Source organism: Hirundo rustica, chromosome Z (assembly GCF_015227805.2).
Source record: "Hirundo rustica isolate bHirRus1 chromosome Z, bHirRus1.pri.v3, whole genome shotgun sequence".
Taxonomy (NCBI): Eukaryota; Metazoa; Chordata; class Aves; order Passeriformes; family Hirundinidae; genus Hirundo; species Hirundo rustica.
Window position 1 is genome coordinate 19,498,041 of NC_053488.1, and position 21,892 is coordinate 19,519,932.

The window sequence follows — 21,892 nt, forward strand, 5'->3', positions numbered from 1 at the left end:
GATTTAAAACTTTATGCCTACTGAAGACTTTCTCTTTGCCAGGAGGGGTTGACTGTCGTAGAGATTCTGTGCTGTGAGATGGCCACAAAAAGCTGGCAGAGATTTCAGTACTGGTATTTCATTGTATTCCCAAGAATCTGTAGATGGCTCTATGACATGAGAGAGCAGACACAAATCCTAGATATAGTGGCCAGTCGCACATAATGAGGCTATTTGGTGGCACATTTCTGTCTCAAGTGATTGGTCACTATATTTTGTAACATGGTGATGGTTTTTGTCTGTTAGTTTGTTTTTCACCTTGGTGTAATACACTATACAGGAGATACACTGCTCCACTTCTCAGAAGTGCAGTGATAGAGGCTGTGATTATTTTAACACTCTTTTTTTCCTTCTAGGCTGTTGGCTGTGATTATGAGATAAATTCCAACGCAACAGAAGACCAGTGTGGAGTTTGCCTGGGAGATGGCTCTGCTTGTCGCACAGTGAAGATGATGTTTAATCAAAGTGAAGGATTTGGTAAGATGGGTTCTTCCTTTAAATTCTTCCATTGGTGAAGTCATCTCTCTACATAAAAATGGTTAAAGTGCTTCTTATTAGTTCTGGTTTAAGGCAAATTTGGGAGAAAACTTCTGAATGGATCCTTCTAGAAAGCAAAATTCAAGCAGCCTCTCCCCCAGCTGGTTTGGGGAAAGATTTCCTTGGAGAAAAATGGGAAAAATGTTTATTTAACAAGCAAATTATTCACAAGCATTAAAAAATTGAATAATTATAAACAATACAACTTCTCTCAGTTCTGAAGAGATGGCAAACTCAGAAAGTCCTTGTTATGAGGTGTAGCTCATCTTGCTCAGTCTCTTACCGGTCTCTCCTGTGCTGGAAAATTGTAAATGGCTATTTCAGAGAATCATGCTTCTGCCAGAAAAAAAAAATGCATGCTCTGTGCTTTTAAAGTACACTTTGTCTTACAGAACTTGTCAGAGACCCAAGAGGTCCTATGTAAGTTATACAGTTAACAACAAAATCCCAAAATTGCAAGTGGATTTACAAAGTGAAGGTTGAATCTTGAAACATCTGGACCTAATCTCTGTAAAGTGGAAAGCACCAAGCAAGTGCTAGAGTGAGAGGCTTGGGGGTTTATTTCTGAGCTTTGTAAAGGGGAGAAGAGTAACTCCCTGCGGGGCTGAAGTGGTCTGAATAAGCACTTGGAAGACTGAGCCTGTCTTCACTGACAGTAGTGAGACATTCAGGCTTTAAGTTGACTGGTGTGGGATGAATGGACCCTAAAGAGTCTGGAAATAGACTGGGACTAAAACTGAGTAGAAAATATGGCAGTGAGCTGGAAGCAAAGAGATGGCCAGATGACCAGCTTTTAGTGGAAAACCAGGACAAGAGGAGCAGAGGTGAGAAGACAAGGCACTGGGGCGTTATGCTTGGAGTACAGTCTGCAGCTAGAGAAGAAAGCTGATGCAGAGATGAGAAGTCTCAAGATCAGTAACTGGTACCATTTTAGTGAGGAGGGGGAAATTGCAGTGCCTTTGGCTGTGTTTTAGGTTTTTCAAATACAATGGTTCTGCCTTGCACAAGTATGACTTGTGCTTCTAATTTAGAGCTAGTTTGACCAGATTTTCCAAAGTTTGGGGTAAAAGCTTCTTTAATATTTCAGGGTTTTTTTCTGTACTTGAATATGCATTCCTTCCCTCTGTGTCCCAAAGGTGAGCTGTGAAAATGACTGCAATCCTGAAGCAGTACAGGTGTCATATATATGTGAGACTTAAAAAGGAAAATATAGAGCTTGCTCTCTTTCAATACAACAGTAATCCTTCATCCTCTAATCTTTTGCTTCTGCAAATCTAAAATTCACTCTGCCTTTGAACATGTGGGAGCTTTCCAAGGCTAAAGATGTGAACTTCATTTCTGAATAACAATTTTACGTAAAAGGTCCAGTACTGTAACTTATTGAATGATGAGTGCCTTTTATTTTATTTAAATTCATTTTATGTTTTATATTTACTTAGTTTTTCCTTTCCACGAGATTCAGTCAGCCTCACTGACAGATGCTGCTGAGGGATACTGACTGTTAAGTAAAATTATTTCAATGCTTTCTTTAGATTCAGTAAAAAATGTATTGATTCTGCAGATTCTCTCCCTTCTGTATACATTGACTCTGTTGCAGACAAAAAAAAAGAAAAATGTCAGGCATGGCAGAGGTTGGTGGGCTCTTCAGGACAGCATCTGGATTTCACTCATGTGCACAGGTGTTAAACTGGGAAAAGGAAAAAGGCTTTGTTCACAAAATCTGTTTTCTTTTTGTGTCTGACATGTGTTGTTAGTGTTTTGTCCGATTTTATAGCTGCTGAACAGTTTATGTAAACATAAAAACTTCAGTACCATGAATTCAGCATAGGTAACAAAACTGTACCAAAGCATGCTGCTAGTCACTGGCAAAGAAGATTTGAAAAGTTTTTCTGTGTCCAGTGGCATAGAAAAATACAAACCCAAAGGTAATATCTTCTGATTTAAATGTTTGTTCAGAACCTCAGTCCAGCAGGGCCCTTCTTGGTCTGGTGCTGCAGCAGTGTGTGTTGTCTGAGTGAGTTGACTCAATTGCCATATCTAACTAATGGAATGCTAGGGAAGAGTTTTAATAATTCAGCCTTTTAACTGAAGGTGAAAGGGTGGGCAGGGCGATCAGTTTTACCTGAAGAAGCCTTCTTAGAAGTTGTATTGCCTCCTGGTCAGAAATAGAAGGTTTGAATTCTGTATTATTACTTGCATTTTCTTTAAAAGTCTTTGTTTTTCTCATGAATGAAAAATGGGAATAGCAATCCAGGGGCATCCAACAGAGTCAGGCATGGCTACGTTATCTTTGTAATGGCTTCTGTTGGAGTTTCATGGTGGAAAACAAATCAGTGGTCTAATGTGAACACAATATCTCAGCCGTTGACACAAATATTAGCCACCTTGTTTTCAGGGGGTTTGTTTTATTTAAGTCGCTTCTACTGAACTTTGGTGGCAGAAAGGTTACAGCATGAGCTGGATATGGAAAAGCAAGAAGGTCAAGCCTGGACGGAGAAGCCATGGTGGTGTCTAGAGCTTGGTTTTGAGGAAAATTGTGCCTCGGGAACATGTATTTTTAAGAGAGGCTTGCAAATAAAACAGGCTGGAGAGTAGGAAAGTGAATTGTTGTGATAAACGGTCAGACCATTAGAACAGCATTTGATCTATGATGCTGTGCTGATGGCCTGAGTAAAACTACTCTTTTCTCACAGAAGTGGGAAAGGTGAAACAACTTTTTCAGTCCTTATAGAACTATGCGTACAGCAAGGGTTTCATTAATTTGTTCATGTCTGTTTGGGAGAATATAGATTTAATTTTAATTAAAAAGATTAATAGCATCTGAGGGTTGCCAATTCACAGGTGTGCAGAAGCGCCCAGAATAGGGTTGCTCCAGGATTTAATAGGCCCTGTGTGTAGGTTAAGACAGCTGACAATTTGACTGTTACTGAATCTTGTATCTCTAGGTACTTACCACATGAAACCACGTAACCAGGAACAATTACACAAACACCATCCGCAGAATTTTTAAACAAAAATTTATTGTGTTGACTGACAAACTCAGAAGCTGATTAGCTTTCCTTTCAAAATCAGATACTGTTTATTGGGAATCAGCAAGAGGCTCTGGGAAATCAGCAAGTAATTTAGCTGGCAGGGAGGACCCAGGAGAAGACAGTGTGATACACTGAAAAAATTGTAACTTCCCTTACCAGACAGTTGCAATACATTTAAAATAAGGTTGATGAGCAGCGGCAGGTGATTCAGACGAAAATAACTACGCAAAATCTTTAAAGGATGTACAGATTATTGTGTTGCAACAGTGTATCCTTCCGCAGGAGACTAGAAGCCGCTGAAGGTAAAGGAAGAGTCTTGACTCTCTGACTTCGGTGGGATAGTTCTGCTTTTATTCTTATGTCCTGCTCAGCCTTGAGACCCTACCCGATGGAAATCCGATGCCAGAGAGAGCTGGTCCCTCCCCTGCCGTGGCTTTTTCCCCCAGGGGCAGGGCCAGAGGCGAGACCCCAGAGGCCTCGCCCAGTCAGTGTTCAGAAGGAGGGGGGGGATTAGGTTACATCTCAGTGAGATGCAGTGCCCTGCACTGCTGGGCAGGGACAGATAGAAAAGAACATTAGAAATATAAAACAAATTAATGCATTACAACAATTCCCCTTTTCTTATTAAATTAAGAAGGAGGAAGGCCCGGTTTGTGGGAGATGCTCAGAGTTCGGACCTTGAGTACCTTTAAAGTTGCAAAAGAAAAATGACCTTTAGTGCAAACTGTTTAGAAAAACACTGTTAAGGAATAATGCTAATTAGAAGGAGAAGGTTCGGCGCTTTCTCCTCCTCCAGGCAGCACTGGCCACTTGTGGGGCCTCTGTAGGGGGTTTTGTAGTTTTGGGGATGAAAGCTTTCACCCACTTGAGATCTGGGGGAGTGGACACATAGGCATACCCACAACCCCAGGTGACCTGATCATGAGGACATTTTGTTTCTCTGGTCACTGGATCCTTTACTGTCATATCCGATGACTTTTGCTGAAAGGCAGAACTGGTTAAAGCAGGATTATTTAGTTTAACATTCATATTTTCTAGTTTCTTTGAAAAATTCCCTTTGGACATTTGAGACCTCCCACTCCCATTGTCCCGAAAGTCCAGGAATTGCTTCTTTAAAGGGCATTGAGATGCCCAATGTCCAGCCTGATCGCACAGGAGACGCGTTGTTCTTCTCTTGGGTGGTGGCCGTGGCACAGGTACAGGAAGCACGGTGTCTGCAGCAGCCGCTTTTTGTGGTGCCTTGACTCTGGAACTGTGGCTTTGATGAGCTTTTATGAAGGGAATCTTCCTGGCACACACCTGGAGCATGTCATGTAAAGTTGGAGCTGGTTCCGTGGACAGGCTGAGGATGGCTGCCTTGCACTCTCTGTTTGCATCGGCCAGAGCCCTCTCCTCCAGGACCTGTTCCTGGGCTCCTTCATTCTTAACCTGTAACTCGATAGCTTGTGTTAAACATTCCACAAATATTACTAAAAGTTCTGATGGAAGCTGCTTTGTTTTACTATAAGGTTGGAAAGACTTATCGAGCTGGGTTGCTAATTGAATGGCAGAAAAGTCGGGATCGCTCCCTGCTTCTGGGTTCCCGGCTCCCCCCTTCCACATTGCTGCGGACCCCGGGCGCCCCTGGCGCGGCCCGGCAAGCCCGGCCCGGCGGCGCCGCGCGGTCGGGGCGCACTGAGGACAGTCCGCCCCGGTTGACAGCGGCGCCGGGGGCCGGCGGGCCCGGCCCCCTGCACCCCCGCGCGAAACGCCGCGCTGCGGGGAACAGCCGCCGCCCCGCGCCCCGAACCCCGCTCCGGGACACGGGAACCGGGACTGTGGGCGGGGAAACCATGGGAACCAGGGACTGGAGGCTTGAGTCACACAGGGAGGAGTCGGAGGGCGGAGGTTTGAGGGTAGGGGACAGAGTCAGAGGAGAAGGCGGTGCTGAAGTGAATGAGGGACAGACTCGTCATGGCTCTGGAGCACTTGGCTTTGGCCATTTTGGACAAAGGAATCCTCTTTATCTTGTGACCCCCCTACCCGGGGAGTACCGAGATGGGAGTTTTGAACACTCGGACTGCCTGCAAAGGTACAATCTGGGGAAAATTCACAAAGAACTGGCCTTTTTTCCTTTTTATTTTGCTTTTGCAATGCAAACTTAATTTTTAAGCTATAAAAGGCAAAATTTGCATCTTCTTTGTTGTTAGAGGAGCCAGATTCAACTGGTTTTTTTGTTATAGCCTCCCAGAATCCTGGGGAGCTTATTTGCTCTGATGATAAGTGTGGAAACTGAGAAAATAACGACAGGGTTAATTTCTTCAGCTGTTTCTTTGAATAATGGGTCTCGTCATTATTAAAGGTATATGAAATGTAATAATAGACTCTTTTGTGGGGAACAGACAGCCTTGCACCCATTTTTGGCTCTGATTTTGAGTTTCTGTGTTCTCCCTATTGTGACCAAGAAACTGAAAAGAAAAAAACTTGCTGGAGAGAAAAAAAGCCAAAAGGGGTTCCACCCCCCACCAAGGCTGCCGAAATAAGCGTGCTATCTCTAAAGCACTTTGAAGGTTCACTCTGAAAGCAAAACCTTCCCTGACATAGAAAAAACCCTTTTCCCTTAGAAAACCGAAAGTTAATACCAAAATTCCAGCGTTTCTTTCCTTTCTTTCCCAACCGCTCCTTTTACCTAGAGACCCCTCTCTGGTGCATAAAGAGCTTTCAGTCTCTGATCCTAGGGTCATCTTTCCATGAACATGTGACCGTCCCTAGGCAGCTTGCCGGTCATGGGCTTTTTTTGCAGCACTTCGATGGGATTTTTGAGTCCAAGGAAGAAAACTGCAGCCGTGGCCTGTAGAGTCCTGTATCTGGAGACTCCACAGCGAACACCAAGCCTGACAGATCTGTCTCTACGTGGGTTTCTTGGGCCACATGCTCTCTGAGTGGTTCTTCCAGCTTTTTGGGAACCTTTTGTGGCTTCAAGCCCCAGTTTGGGCACCAGTTGTAGCCTTCCCCCGAGACTAGACGCCGCTGAAGGTAAAGGAAGAGTCTTGACTCTCTGACTTCGGTGGGATAGTTCTGCTTTTATTCTTACGTCCTACTCAGCCTTGAGACCCTACCCGATGGAAATCCGATGCCAGAGAGAGCTGGTCCCTCCCCTGCCGTGGCTTTTTCCCCCAGGGGGCAGAATACCCCAGAGGCTTCACCCAATCAGTGATAAAACAGGATTAGGTTACATCTCAGTGAGGGGGGGTGCGCCCTGCTGGGCAGGGACAGATAGAAAGGAACATTAGAAATATAAACCAAATTAATGCATTACAACACAACAGAACAAAAATTGTTTTATAGTTTTTATGCTTTCTGTTTTGAACAAATGTTATTCTAATTTAATGGGGAAAAACCGACAGACAAACAAACCAAACAAAAAACCCCACCCTACTGTAAAAGGACACCAGCCAAGCTGTCTGGATGTGACATAATTAAGATTTTTCATGCTGTGTTAATTTGTCCTGGTTGTAAGTATGCCTTCTAATCAAGCCTTTAGTTACATTATCACACACTGCGTTCATAACATGTCTTCACTGAATGAATAGAACATTTGGGAGAATCATTAGATTTGACTACTTAGAATGGACCTAGACCACTGATTTCCTGAATAATAGAAGTCATCCAGTGAGCTTCAAGGTTTTGTTACTTCATTCATTTAGAAAAAAAGGATTCACTTAGAAAAAAATGTTTGGATTTCCACAGTCAGTCTAGGAGACTTCCAAAGGTAACAATCACATAAAATGCTCCTTAAACATCAATCATTGGAAATCCATATATATAATTATATATTATCAATGTAATTAGGAAGGACCTGAAGTAGATAGATTCTGTTTTGTACCACATGCAGCATATGACATTTTAACCAATATTTATTACACCACAAAAGAGCTGCAAAGAAAATTCAGATATTAAAGACTCTTATTTATAGCAGCAGGTTGTTGTACAGAACATAAATAGTTCTGGTAGCTGAAGAACATTGATACTGAAAATGGCTTAGCATTCCCAGTGTGGTTTATCTCACTCATGTGAGTGAGTAATCAAAGGTGATAAGCTCATTTCACAAGAAAGGTGAACAGGATGTGAGTCTCAGAATTTAATTCATGACCTCAGAAAGGTGTGATGAGAACTGGGGAACTCATGTTCCAATCTTGAATTAACCAGCACAAAATGCTGCTCACATTCCCAGTGCACCAGCTTGTAGTAATGTCATCCACCTGATTTCTAGAGCTCAGCTAGGGGCAATAACAAGAAAGCTACCTGTTTTTGTGTTCAAGTATCTATGTGAACTTCCTATTTTTACAATTTAGTGGCAGCAACAATAGTAGCTTCCTGTAAGGCGAGAAGCACAAAGTCTGCTGTCACATACTGCCTCTGATGTGAACGAAATTCTGTAATAGATGCTTTGGGTCATTCTTAACACACAGACCAAAAATATCTGAACAGATACCTACATGAAGAGCCCTTGAACTTTGTTGTGAAAATTGGTAGTTTACAAAAATATGCTCAATTTATAGTAGTAACTTGAGGCATTTGAAGCACATTCTGTTTGTTGTTGTTGTAAGGCAAGCAGTCACAAAGAAGTTAAAATGCCCTAAGAGAAGGTACGTGGAATTCCATACGTACCTGTTGCATTAGGTACAGATGAAAATGTTCTTCGCAAATTGAAAAAAACTCCTTCCCACAATAGGCTGTTAACTTGATGGAACTTGCTGGCATTTCTCCAGATTACAGTATGCCATAGCCCTTGAGCATGGTTATGGGAGTGCTGATGCTCATATGTGGAGTAGATTTCCTCTGGCACAGCTCTGAACGTCATTCATCTCCACATCCCTTCTAAATGCCACTGGCATTGCCTAAACACTATTCCCCAACTGATACTAGAAACCCTGACTTGGAAAGTCACATTATTAACAAACTGAAATACAAGGTCTGTGATGGCACATTTGTATATTTTTTCAAGTAAAGCTGTTGTTTTAATCATCTTAACAAATTAATAAAATGCAGTGACATTTCTGTTGTTCATCTCCATAAATTTTTCTTGTCTCTTAGGATATGTTGATATTGGGCTAATTCCAAAAGGTGCAAGGGGAATCAAAGTCATGGAAGTTACAGAATCAGGAAATTTCCTGGCTGTGCGAAGCAAAGACCCAGAAAAATACTACCTGAATGGAGGCTTTATCATCCAGTGGAATGGTGAATACAAAGTGGCGGGTACGATATTTCAGTATGACAGAAGAGGCGATCTAGAAAATCTGACTGCTCCAGGACCCACCAATGAATCAATATGGATTCAGGTAAACACGAGATCGTGAGCAGAATCTGCTCATTTAGATTGCAGCAGAATGTGCTGGGGCCCTGGAAGTGAGGCTGGGAAAAAAAAATATATATATTTATATATAAACCACTATTAATGTGCTGTCTTGAAAAAAATAGTGAGCTATTTCAGAGAAATGAACACCTTACTTTTGGGGGTTGTTCATCCTGCCTAAGAATAACGCGTCCTGTATTGTACTACAATATTTGTTAAAGGCTGGTATAATCCTGTGCTGCCATTAGCACAGGGATCCTGTCACCTACAGTTGGTCAGTCCTTTGCCCAAACTTTCTTGTCTCTTGTACCAAATTTGCCCAACACATGGCTGTGATGTGAACCAGATCCAGACGAGAAATAAGTTGTCACAAAAAGGGAGCAGATGTCAGGCTGTGAACAGTGAGAGCTGGGGATGGCTGACAGCAGGGACAGCTTACACAGAGCAAGCTTATGGTATGTGAAACTGACCCAATTAACATCCACAGAGGCTGCTTTCTTTTCCTTCTTTCATGTTGCTTTATGGATTCTGACTTAAACATGACCAGCTTCTGTCAGTTCTGAAAAAATAATTTGGTATTGGCCCATTGATCTTTGGAAGTATCTCTCATGGCTTGTTTGCATGTATATCCACCATACAATTAAAAGAAGTATTTGGGGGTGTGATGGGAGATGACTTTCACAGTTTGAATGTCTGGTGAACGGACAAAACTAATGAGTGCTCAGGTTTCAGTTTTAGTACAATTGGGAAGAAGAGTAAAAGTTAATGGCCGAAGTATTTTATCCCTTGATGATGTTTACTTTCTCCCTCCCAGGTAAATTTCTTGAGTGCCTCTTCTCAGTTGGATTTTTTCTTCTTAATTCAGAAACACTTAAAAATAATATTAAAGCAGTGTCTGAATAGCATCTGTAATTTTCTGACTAATGGTTGTTTTGTAACATCTATTTCAGAAGATAGGAAAATTATAATTTATAATGGGGATAGGCAATAGCTTTTAATCCACAGCATAGGGATGCTTTGGATGGACTTTGCATTCTCTTTTCTTGTAGTCAATAGAACACTAATTATGGTGACCCATTTATTCTACCTTTGTTTGCAGGAGTGCATGGTAACCAGCTGTGTCTTTGAAAGGTTCATGTATGCCACTGTCAACATAGGACTGGAAATTTTGCAAGTCTGCTTCTCTGAACTGTTGGCAGACTCCAATATGGGCAGCTTTAATTCTTCCAGTTCCACACTTTGAAAGCCTTTGACCAGTACATTATTAATTAAACAACTAATAAACCCCACTCTTTCCAGCTACTTTTCCAAGAAACTAACCCTGGAATCGAGTATGAATACACCGTACGTAAAGAAGAAAGTAATGAGAATGAAATTGGAGAGCCAGAGTATTTTTGGCAGTATGGAGAGTGGACAGCCTGCAGTGTTACCTGTGGAAGAGGTAATTCCTCACTTCCTTTCTCTTACTGTTTGCCTTCACTTCAGACATAGTTCTCAAAGAGGTACTGTTCTTTAATATCCCTTTAATATGGGAAATCAGGTCACGTGGTTACAAAAAGGATGTGAGGAATAACTTGTTTACTTTGAGGGTAGCAGAGCACTGGAACAGGCTATCCAGAGAGGCTGTGGAGTCTCCTGATCTGGAGACATTCAAAGTCTGCATGGTTATGATCCTGTACAGCTCCAGGTGACCCTGCTTTAGCAAGGGGGTTGAACTACATGATCTCCATAGGTCCCTTCCAACCCGAGCCATTCTTTGAATAATGTATTTTGACTTCTAAATAAAAAAAAATTAAATTATATAAGTCAAATAGGTTTCTAAAACACCTGCCCTGAGATTCTCAGCTTCTGGGAAAGAAAATAATAAGGTACAATTTTCTTTCCCTCATAATTTTTTGTGAATACTGTTCACAATAGCCCTTCTTTCCCGCAACAGGAATTTATGGCCTATTATTGTTTCCCTATTAAGTCTTTTCAATATAATAACTACAAAAATAATCTACATTTCATTTTTTGACAAGTAACAACTCTTTTTTATGCATTTCTCAATAATTACTTAGTCTTATAATTAATTAGTCTTCAGAACTTCTATGTCTTTGCCAGTTTGGCAATGGCTTGGGTACCACTGCAGTTATATTTTAGTTCTGTGCAACACGTTATACCAGACAAGCAGAATGATGACTGTGAAGTAGGATTTAACAACCAGTCTAGAAGTTGGCTTCTGGTAACTCACACAAAGTGCTAGCTGGGGAACTTCCTCTGAAGTAGCTAACATCAGTGAGATAAAGTTAATATTTTTAGTAAACCAACAATAAGGATAAAAAGACCAAATCTTTACATTAGTAATATTTTTTTTAAATCCATCTATTGCAGGAAAAATCTGAAAATGTGAGGAAAGGGTTGTATATGAAGGGAAGTCTGAACTTGGGGGAAAGGAATTGTAGCCTTCTGTCTGAATTAGCACTTGATTTTCTCAGGACAGTAAAAGAATTCTGAAGATACAACCATAACTTGTTCTTTAACCATTCTGTACAGTGTGAAAACTGTACAGAAGAGTAGAAGATCAGTGTTACAAGCAGACCAATAATGTGAGAAAGGCCTTTTCTAATGCTAGAGTACTGTTAGTGGGTTTTGGTAGTTACTGCTTTTTTAACTATTCTGTGGAAGAAAAGAAAAAGGACAAACAAGTGTTGTAACAAATCCAATTGTGATTTTAAAAGTAGTGATGACTGCAGGAGTAACATTTTTAAGTCTCTCCTGTCAGAGAAAACACTAAAATAATGCATTTTTGGTGGTTTGGACAAAAGGCATTTTATGACCTAATTTTATATTATTAAAAGAAGAACATTTAGAAGACTAGTGTAAAATATCCCATCCCAATACCATCCCATATTATCAAAAAATATTTATATATATATAATCAATATATAGAAACGTGTGTTCATTCATATATATGTATACTTGAGTAGACAGATGTTGTGATTTGTTCTCTTGATTTTTTTTTTTGAGAAGAGTCTCTCAAAACTCTGTGTGCCTTCTGGTGGGGACACACATAATTTTCTTTAAATAGGTGCACTAAACAATTGTTTTGCTTAATTGTGTGCTGTAAGTTTTAGTTCTGATACCTGCCTAGTTTTGGGTTGTTGTCTTGGTTTTGAAAGACAATTGTCTGCCAAGGAAGGCTAGAGCTTCCATTGGAATGGAGAATATAAGCCCCCTTCCCTCCAAATTATTATAATTTTGCAATTAGGGGCTCTCAGGTAAAGATATGGGAATAGCAGTAACAGTTCTTTACTAGGAATATTAAGAAAAAGGAAAATACAAATGTAGTAGTACAAAAAACACAAACAAGCAAGCAAAAAAAAAAAATCCTGGAAAAACACTTGACAGAGTTAGGGATATAACCTGGCATCCTGTTGGTCAGGGTGTTGGAAGCAGCCCAAATAAGTTCTCCTGGAGTAACAGATGTGGTTCTGTGGAGTAGAGATGGTCCTGTAGAAAGTCCACTGGTGACGAGATGGTTCGGTCTTCCTCCAGGAATCCAGTGGAAAAACAGGATACCTTGTGTCTTTCAGTCCCAGTTTTTATCTAGCTAGGAACAGCTGGCTCCTCCCCCACTGTGTGGAGCATCTCACAATGGGATGATGGAATGTGGCATGTCATTGGTGGGCCCTGATGGCCCATTATCAGAAGCTGTCCCCCTGGAGGATGGAGGGGTGGTGAAAGAGATAAGAAACACTGCCCCACCTGGATTTAATGGCTGGGCCATTATCAGAAGGCATCTGCCCCCCTCCCCGCTGGAGTTACAAGAGAAGGATAAAACATCTCCCAAAAACCAGCTTCCAACAGATGAAACAGAATACACATTTTTTTGTTTGTTTTTGTTTTTGTTACATAACCCAAGACAGTAGTGTTTAGTGTAAAAATCGTTGTGATATAAAGGGGAGAGAAGGGGAAGGTAGACTGCTGTTTTGAGGTTCCTTTTACATTAGCTGCAATTTTCCCAGAACTGTTTCTCACTAAGTAAATTGTAGCCCTGTGTACTCTCTGACTAACAAACTGTATGATGTGCCTTTGATTTCTAAATGCCACATGGGTTACTTAGAGAACTGTAGTGTGTGAGGTTTTTTCGGGTTCTTTTTACGAATTCCTCTGTTTGCTGCATCTGTGCTCTTAATAAATGTTTTTTGAGCTTATTGCCTTTGTGTAAATAGAAATCGTGTTTCAGGTAAGATTACAGACCTGGTAGCATCAGTTGGAAAGGGAATCAAGAGGTGCATCCCAGTTCATGGAGGGCACAGACATCTCACCAGTTCTCTGCATTCCTTCATGGACAAAAGAAAAGAAACTAATAAACCTGTAGCCCTTTTTCCTCTGAGATACAGATGTTTAGAAAAGTAACTGGACAGGTCTAAAGAAAGATATAGTTTGCTAATGCAGTGATGCAGTCAGGGTATTATCTCTCACTCCCTGCCCATTAAAACAGAGAAATACTGGCACAAAGCTCCAATGCATCACTTGGAGCAGGGAAATATGATATGCCAATCTGCCTGCAGTTCTCTGCAGGTATGCTTTTGTTTGGTTGTGCTCTGGGCCATTGCGATGTGGACCAGTATCAGTGTTCATAGCACCATTAAGGCTGGAAAACACCTGCAAGATCATGGATCACGTGCTTTGACCAAACATGACATTGTCAACTAAACCATGACCCCAGGTGCCACATCCAGTCATTTCTGGAACACTCCCATGGATGGTGACTCCACCATTTCCCTGGGGATCCTATTCCAATACTTGACTACCCTTTCAGTGAAGAAGTTCTCCCTGATTTCCAACTGACTTCCACAAAACTTCCTTCTGGCTGTGAACGATGCAATTGATTTTATGTGAATGTTCACTCTGTTTATATTCAGAATTTATTGCTTTTGGCAGTAACACATTTTTTGTATCAAATCACTGGCATTTGAAGTGTTCTGAAAGATAAAAGTGCACTGAAGTAGACAAGATCATCTTCTGCTGTGGGTGTGCTGCATGACAATTCTTACTGAAGACAAGCCTACAGAGAGATAAATAAGAAAAGCTGTGTTTATTTAGCCTAATGTTAGTAGTAAGTAGCTTTTAAGGATTATTGCTATTATCATTTGGTAAACAATAAACCACTATTTTTAGAATAAAAAAGGAGATGAAGAAAGATGTACTATTGGACTAACTTTGACAGCCACATCCAGTGGGAGAAATTGATCTGTACCTAGACTTCTGTTCTCATGGCAAACCTGGACCTGCCAAAGATCCAGCACAGATCCCTCTCATCTCCACTAGTCAAAACCACAACAATAAATCCTAGGATACTTCAGCCTTTGGTAGCCACGGGAATCAGGACAACACAAACAAATGCTTTCTGGAGCCAAGAAAGAGAATTTGCATTAGGGAATAACAAACTGATCTACAGGCAGGGCAGTGGACTGATGCAGGAAAGCTTCATCAATCCTAATAGAAAAAATATGATGTTAACACTATGGTGCATGCTCCTTACCCATGGGAAATGTACCTGGAAAAAGTCCCAGTGATGAATAAAGACTTTGTAGAGTGAAGCTGTCTCTTCCCAGATTGAATCGAGGGCAGCTCCCCGGACTTATTTTCCCCCAGATTCTTGGTCTCAAGGATCTCAATGCCATGCCCTACTGCATATCCTTCTCCAGCTCTACTGCAGTGGAGAAACAAAATTCTCATGTTCTCCTGGCTTCCTTCATTTCCTTCACATGCTCCCATATACTGTAGTGTCAAAGAAGGCTCTGGCCAGTCTTCTATAACACCCCTGAATGGGGAAAAAATACTCTCTGAAGAAATAAATGTTTTCTGTGGCAAGTATACCTAATACTAGATGCAGGTAAAAGGAGAGCACATTGCAATACCTGATACTCATCTGCAATGTGGAAAATAGATAAGTAATTACATTGCAATCCCGTTCACGGCAAACAAGCATCAAAGGGGATAATTTGTAGTAAAAGTCAGAACCCTTTCTCTGTCCTCAGTGCAGGTTGAATCTCTTTCTGCCGTTGCTTTATGCTGAAAGGAATTCCTTTGCAGTCAGAATGTGTGCACACTGGTGTCCTGCGAACTGGTGCAACCTCTGGACAAGAGCTGTCCCACAGGTGCCTGCTGTCAAGACAGCAGGTAGAGCCTGTAAACTTTATTACATGCAGATTAATGAAAATGTGTCACTGAGGTTATTTTCTAGACCAACTACCTATTATTCCTTCTTTAAATAATCATGGAATGAGTAGTGTTGGAATTACAAGTCTAAATCCTTCCTCGTCTAAAGGCTTTTAATCTTGTTTCTTAGAACCAGCTTTGAATGGCATTAAATGTAACAAAAAGCGTTGCACAGCACAACTGCAACTAAGAGAAAATATTAGCCAATATAAAAAATTTGTTTCTTCCTAGGTAGCATTGGTAAATGGCAGATTTTCAAAGCTCTGCAAAAGGCCTTAACTCTAAGATTTTTTGAAGGGTTAACTGTTATGTGCCCTCTAAATCCTTCACAACTTTTATGAAGGCTGCTTTGTAAAATTATCTCCCAAGTGTTCCTAAACCTGCAGTGTTGATTTTAGAATACAAAGGCCATTCTGTTTCCATTCACTGTTGTGGGTCTGAGTTTTATAGCATTGAGAATGTAAGAATTGGCACTTGTGTTCTGTGCATAATTGTGCACGCACAGAATATAATTTGTTCATTCAAATACCAAGTGAACTCCTTGCACAGGATCTAAGTGCACAACTCAGACATGTTCAAATGAGTTCTAAAATCAAGTATGATTTTTGCTCATACACCTTTTATACACTTGCTTATGATCCTTCATTTCTGTTGTTTATAGCTCAAACTGAGAGCTCTGCATCATAAAGATTTCTAATCTCTCTTTCAAAGACTTCCACACCCAGATGATTTCAACTGGTACCTTTCTTTGCAATCTAAATGAGAAATCAAGATCTGTGCAGGTCAGCCTCACCCTAAAGACTCTAAAGAGTCCTGCATTAGGGATGAAGTGTCACAGAGAAGCAGAAGGAATCTCTGAGCAGATTTAGGGAGATGAGGATTATTCTCTGATCTGATGATTATCTTTCTTTGTTTCTCCTATCTTTCCCAGAAATACTTGTAAGGTGTTTTCACAGAGCTGAGATAGTACACATGAAGTGAACTAGTCAGCATTGAGGTCAGAGAAAAGTAAATTGGTGAAGGGAGGAAAACAGCTACCCCTCAAAACAGTTTAGAAATAAAGTTTGGGTTTCAAATATTGCTGAGGTTTCAGTATATTTAGAATTTTTAATCTGTGGCTTAAATAGGATACCACCCACTTAATTTATATAACTGTGTAAACACTTGCTAGGGAAGGGTTGGTAGTGACTAGTTGTCTACTTTGCAGTGTTTCCTAGTTCAACTTGGTCAAGTTGATAAAACCAAATATTTCATTATGTCATAATACACAAACCTACATTTGTATGTGTATATTGGTATATGCATATAGGATTCCTTCCAACTTTGGAGCTGAACTGCCAGAGATTTTGAAACTACAGTGGCAGTTCACATAACTTTCATAAAGAAGTTGTTTGTTAGAATAAACTAGTTCATTTATGTCAGCTGATTATTTTATGAGAATGTACAGCTTCAAAGAAAAGCTTTTGCAAAGGTTTATGGGGGCTTTAAAGTGAATTGCAGCTGCTGAAATGACACAAAAAAATTATCAAACTAAAGATTTCTTGTTGTTTGTATTTGGAACAGCAACATATCATGATTTTGAAAGGGACAGAAACATTTCTCGGAGCTTCTTTGTTTACAGCTAGCAGAAAGGTTGCTAAATTTTCTAGTCACATTTATACCAGAGCATAAGCGAGAGCACTGCTATGCAGGAGTCCTATGCTGAGCCAAAAAGCTTTCTCCTGTTTGAAGTCACCTACAAATAAGAGATCTCCACATCCAGACTTACTGCAGTCTTGCAGTAGCTTCCACACTATGGACTCTGGAGCTTGAATGGCTCAGTCCCTTAATCTTCCCTTTGTCATGGGTTAGTACAGTTTGGTTTTTTTAGTTATAGAAGAATGTAGAATAATTCTCCAGGTCAGGAACTGGGAATTGCTTTAGAAAAGACAGAGACCCATCAGTGAGTTAGTTGGAATATTGGCATCTGTTCTGACCACTGAAAATTACTAGCTGCTACTTTGGGAAGTACCATATAAAACCCCTTGATTTCCTGTAGGTGGGTCCTTTTTCTTCTTTCCTTTGCCCAGAGAGAGACAGGTAACATGGAGCTGGGCCTGCTGCTCCCCTTTTGGGGGGAGCTGGCCTGAGCCCTGGCCGGATTCCATCGGCTCCCGGGTTGGGGTGGGGAAGGAGAGGTTGCTGCTTTACAACAACTACTTTCTCCAAACTTCCCTGGGCAGGGAGAGATCTCTGCCGGGCCCCTGATAAGAGCTATGGGCACCATCTAGGCCGAGGCCACCCCAATTTACACTGAGGGGTGGGCTGAGAAGGCATTTATGATCCTGCCTGGTTTTTTGTGATTCTGGACTGCCCGTGTGCTCTGATCTCTGATGTTTCTGTGAGTTCTTCCTGCCTCACCAGCACAGCCTTGAACATCTAACACCTCGAGCTACAGAGAGAGAGACAAAGACTCCAAGCAGATTTAACTCTTCCCTAGCAACATGAAGCTTCCAGAGCTTGGCCCTTCTCTGAGAGAGTAAGAAAGGACAGAGTGAACATAAAGAAAGAAAACAGCATGAAGTCAGTAGAGCAAGAGTAAAAAGACTATTGGGACAGAGGGTTGAAGAGTTGGTTGTTCTATTCTTACTTGAGCCATGGAAATGAACTCTATATTTAGGTCATTCCTTTAAATCATGGGAAAGATATGCATTTGGGGAGATGATTGTTTTAATTTGTGTATGGATTTGAGCAAAGTTGTTTGTGATAGACTAAGTAATATTAATCCTATAAGATGCTTGAACAGAGATAAAGATGAGAAGCCCTCTGTGCCAGTGAAGAAGTGAGAAGATATCGCTGTACCTTGAGATGAAGAATCCTTTGCTTTGGAGTTATTCATCTTTAAAAAGTGACACCCCAGTATGCAAAAGTCTAAGACCCATGACCCATAAGCAGCTTGGGAACTCGCTAATGGGAGGGTCACAAAGGCAGGTTTCTCTGGGTGGTTGTTTTTGTGACAGTTAAAAACCCCACAAGAGAGCTGTTCTAAATTGTCAGTGGGATCCATGACTCTAAGAGAGACTCTTCCCCTAAAGAATTGATGAAAGACTATTGTCAGATAGTGAAACTGACTGCAAATTACAAGTTTTGTCTCCTTATGTTGTTTTGTAAGAAAGTAAATATGAAACCACTACATTAATTGGTGTTTCCACCCGGTTTCGAAATTAAAATTATTACACCCTTACAGGTGACACTAATCACTGTTCTAGAAATCGCCTTCACGAAAGACTGGAGCATAGTGAGTCATCAAATCTTGTGCTGTAGTCACTAATTTTTTTATATGTCTCAGTCAGAAATCTGCAAATAATCAAAAAGTGAAATAATTTCCTCACAAACCTGATTATCTTTGGTGGTGAAGAAAGGGAGATAGGTTTCCATTGGTTTCTATGAAATGACCCAGATAAGCATGCAAAAATCTATTCTGTGTTGTTGAGCTAGTGCAGGATTAATGATTGGATTTGTTGAACCTACAGGGCTTTTCTAACCTTAATATTTTTATGAACCTATGAATCTATATGTTGCAGAGGAATATGTTACTATTTCCCAATTATTTTCTGCAGATTGCTGTTCTTATTTTCCACAAAGCTTCCCATGCTAGTTATTATGAGGCCTAAGGAAAGGAAAAGCTTGTTTCCTAAACATATGCAAAATAGCCTAACCTTGATGCCATGATAACAGTGCTGTTGGGTCCTGTGCATTCCAGGAGAAGGATAAAGTTGTAGAGAGGCAGTGATCTACCATGTGTGTATTAATTGCTGTGAATTAATAGCACAGTTAATGTAATGAGAGTTAATAAATGCTTTTTCAGTCTTTTTAGTCTTTAAGATTTGTTTGGACTAATTTAATGCTTTCATATCAGTTTCACTGCAGCCTTTGAAACTGTAATATTGCAATACTTTTGCTTACATTGGGTTGCAACAAGACATCTGCCTCAAATTATTGCAGAACAGTGTGGGAAGCAGGCCCCTGGAAACTGGCTTTCTTTAAATTCACACTAGGGCGATGTAGTATTATTGTTCAAGTTTCATTCTGTTAAATGAGTGGGATTTTGTATAAATGGAAATGTTAGGAAATAACCCAGATTGTTTGTATGGAATGTTTCTGTGTGTCTCTTCATCACTGTGCTTTGCCTCCTGTGCTGAATGTTGTATTATTACTTACTTAGAAAATATAAGGCTTTTTTCATCATCAATTTCGATCAAAATATGTACCAAAATATCTTGAAAGTTGAATTCACATTAAAGGTCACAGGGTTATTCTGTAACTCTGGTTTGTGTTCTGCTTTAACAGCCCGCCCAATGAATAAAGCAGCAAAACCAGGCTTGCTGTGAATAGCGTGATGCTGCTGTGTTTCCCCTTGTCTGTGGGTAACTCAAGAACCCTCGATAGCCATTTAAACCTGCTTGAGGGCCTGCAGGAGCCCTTTCAGATGCTAACACATACATTAATATGTATTTGCTTTCTAATATGTCACTTGAGCTCTGATCTGATCCAAAAGAGCTCTGTTTAACTTTTTCAGCTTGACTGAAGGATGCACATACCTGGGGATATCTGCAGTTCATCCCCAGCCTGCAGGGATTACTGCTCTCTTTTTGTGTGTGTGTCTCTCTCTGGAAGGGGTGCAGCGGCAGATTGCCCACTGCGTGTGGAAGGGGAGCGGAGCTACCAAAAGCTCCTTCTGTGACCCAGCGACGCAGCCCAACAGGCGGCAGAAGAAGTGCCACGAACAGGACTGTCCACCCAGGTAACGGCAGGTCTGGGGGGCTCTGGGGGTGGTAAGAAGCATCCTTACTCAAAGGAAGGTGTTTCTGATGCCAGGTTGGCATGGCATCCACAACGTTCCATGTTGCCATGGTGAGGGCTGCCACAGATTGCAGAGCAAGATGCCAGAAACCCCACAATAAACAAATCAGAAGTGAGCCATCCTGAGAGGTTTCTAAGGCAACTTACTGAGCAGTCTGTGCTGGAAATGGCAGATATTGTTCTCTCATGTATATAGATACTATTTTTGTTCAGTTTGGGTGCAGGTGTGCCTTAAGACACTATAGGTTCTTTTTTAAAAAATGTATTCTTGGCTTAGCTCAAATGAGCTAAGAAGAAGGTGTGTTCCAAAAACAATTAGCAGAGCCCTTAGATGTTGTTTCTCAGTATATTTTTTCACAGTTCTGTCCTTTTTATGAGAGGTGGTGAGCAAAAATGCCTACTTCTAAAACTAATTTTTATACTTTCTTTATAACACAGTATCTGGCCTTTTTTATTTTGTATCTTCTTACTTTTAACTTTGAGTGAAGTGCAGTTTTCTTCATTCTATGATCACAAGGGATTAATTCTTTCCTTTCTCATAACATTGTCTTAATTTATATTCACCTCTGGTTTTTCTGTACTACCATTTTAGTGAGTAGGGTAAGGAAGACTAAACATTCCAGGTGTCTGCAGAACTATACTGCAGGGCTTGTACAACAGGCACAGATTTGCTGGAAGAGATCAATATTGTTTTTTGTTTCCTACTTTAGGTATTTTGGTTTTGTCTTCTGTTGTCTTTGAAGGTTGTTTATCATGCTGTTCACAAAGGTGCACCAGTCTTTCCCTAGTAAATCTATTTTAATCATAATCAAATCGAAGCAATGAGTCCTTGGAGTTGCATCGTGTTGCATTTGCCAGCAATGAATTTCATGAAACTTTGATGTTAAAAGTTCTGTATGGTTGTTGATTTTATTAGTTGCTTCCAAGTATCTTCACAACAGTAAGTGATGCTTCTGTGGGAGTTACATCTTTGTGTTTGCAGCATAGCCTTTCATAATTCTTTGTAGATTGCCAGGAAATTAATTGACAGTAGACCAAACTTTTTAATTACTTCACTAGTTAAGGGCTGAGGCTACCCATACACAGTGAGGTGTTTTTTATGGCACATATAAACTATCAATTAAAAAAATTCCTCATTAACTCAATTTATGCCATTTGTTCTAATTGACAGCATTATTCAGACCTGCTCTTGAAAGTGAGGGAGGGGAATTTGTAACTCGTTGAGCAGATTGCAGAATGTCATACATAAACCGAACTTCTGCAGACCAGGCAGAATAGCTCTTGTGTGCTGACAGCCTGTGATGCTTTTTGAGCTTGCTCTGTGCTGCAGAGGAAATCACAAGTCATCCTTCTGAGGATAGCAAAATCACAACAAAGTGCAGTGCAGGAAAACCATATGTATTTAATTCTAGAGCCATGTTGCATATTTATTTTTCTCTTAGTAACACAAAAGTGACTGTAGGAGCTTTACCAAGGGTCTGAGTCCCTGTTCTGGCTCTCAGCAGGGCCTACATGCCTAAGGGTGAATAAGTCAAACATAAATCAGATTTCTTTGTAATGCTCTTCCAGCTTCCAACTGGTTTTAATTCAAGGCATTTCCAGAGGTTTTTATGGCTTGTCTAATCAGTAACCTCTAATGAACCTCACTCATCCAGCCTCCCTCTGCAGCCTTGAAAAATTTCTATTATATACAACTTCCTCTGCAGGAACTACCATGGCTCTAGGGCCTCTGTGAAAGCACCACCACATTTTAACTGTTTTGAACCTGGCTCTCACTATCTTCCATTGGTGGCCCTGAGTTCTTGTGTTGTAAGAGATGGCATCAGAGAACGGATTATTACTCACTCTTCCGAAGCCCTTCCATTTGTAGATCTGCTGTCTGTTCCAGGATGTAGGC

The 21,892-nt window shown here is 40.7% G+C and overlaps 1 protein-coding gene across 3 annotated transcripts in view; it reads left to right on the forward strand.

The window, feature by feature from the left end:
- Positions 1-21,892, forward strand: part of ADAMTS12 (ADAM metallopeptidase with thrombospondin type 1 motif 12) — a 155,680-nt gene that overhangs the window by 105,578 nt on the left and 28,210 nt on the right. For all 3 annotated transcript variants that reach the window (XM_058424212.1, XM_058424215.1, XM_058424213.1), the window contains 4 exons: positions 396-516; positions 8,685-8,929; positions 10,243-10,384; positions 19,810-19,936. In XM_058424212.1, coding sequence (XP_058280195.1) covers positions 396-516; positions 8,685-8,929; positions 10,243-10,384; positions 19,810-19,936 — 635 coding nt within the window. The remainder of the gene's footprint in view (positions 1-395; positions 517-8,684; positions 8,930-10,242; positions 10,385-19,809; positions 19,937-21,892) is intronic.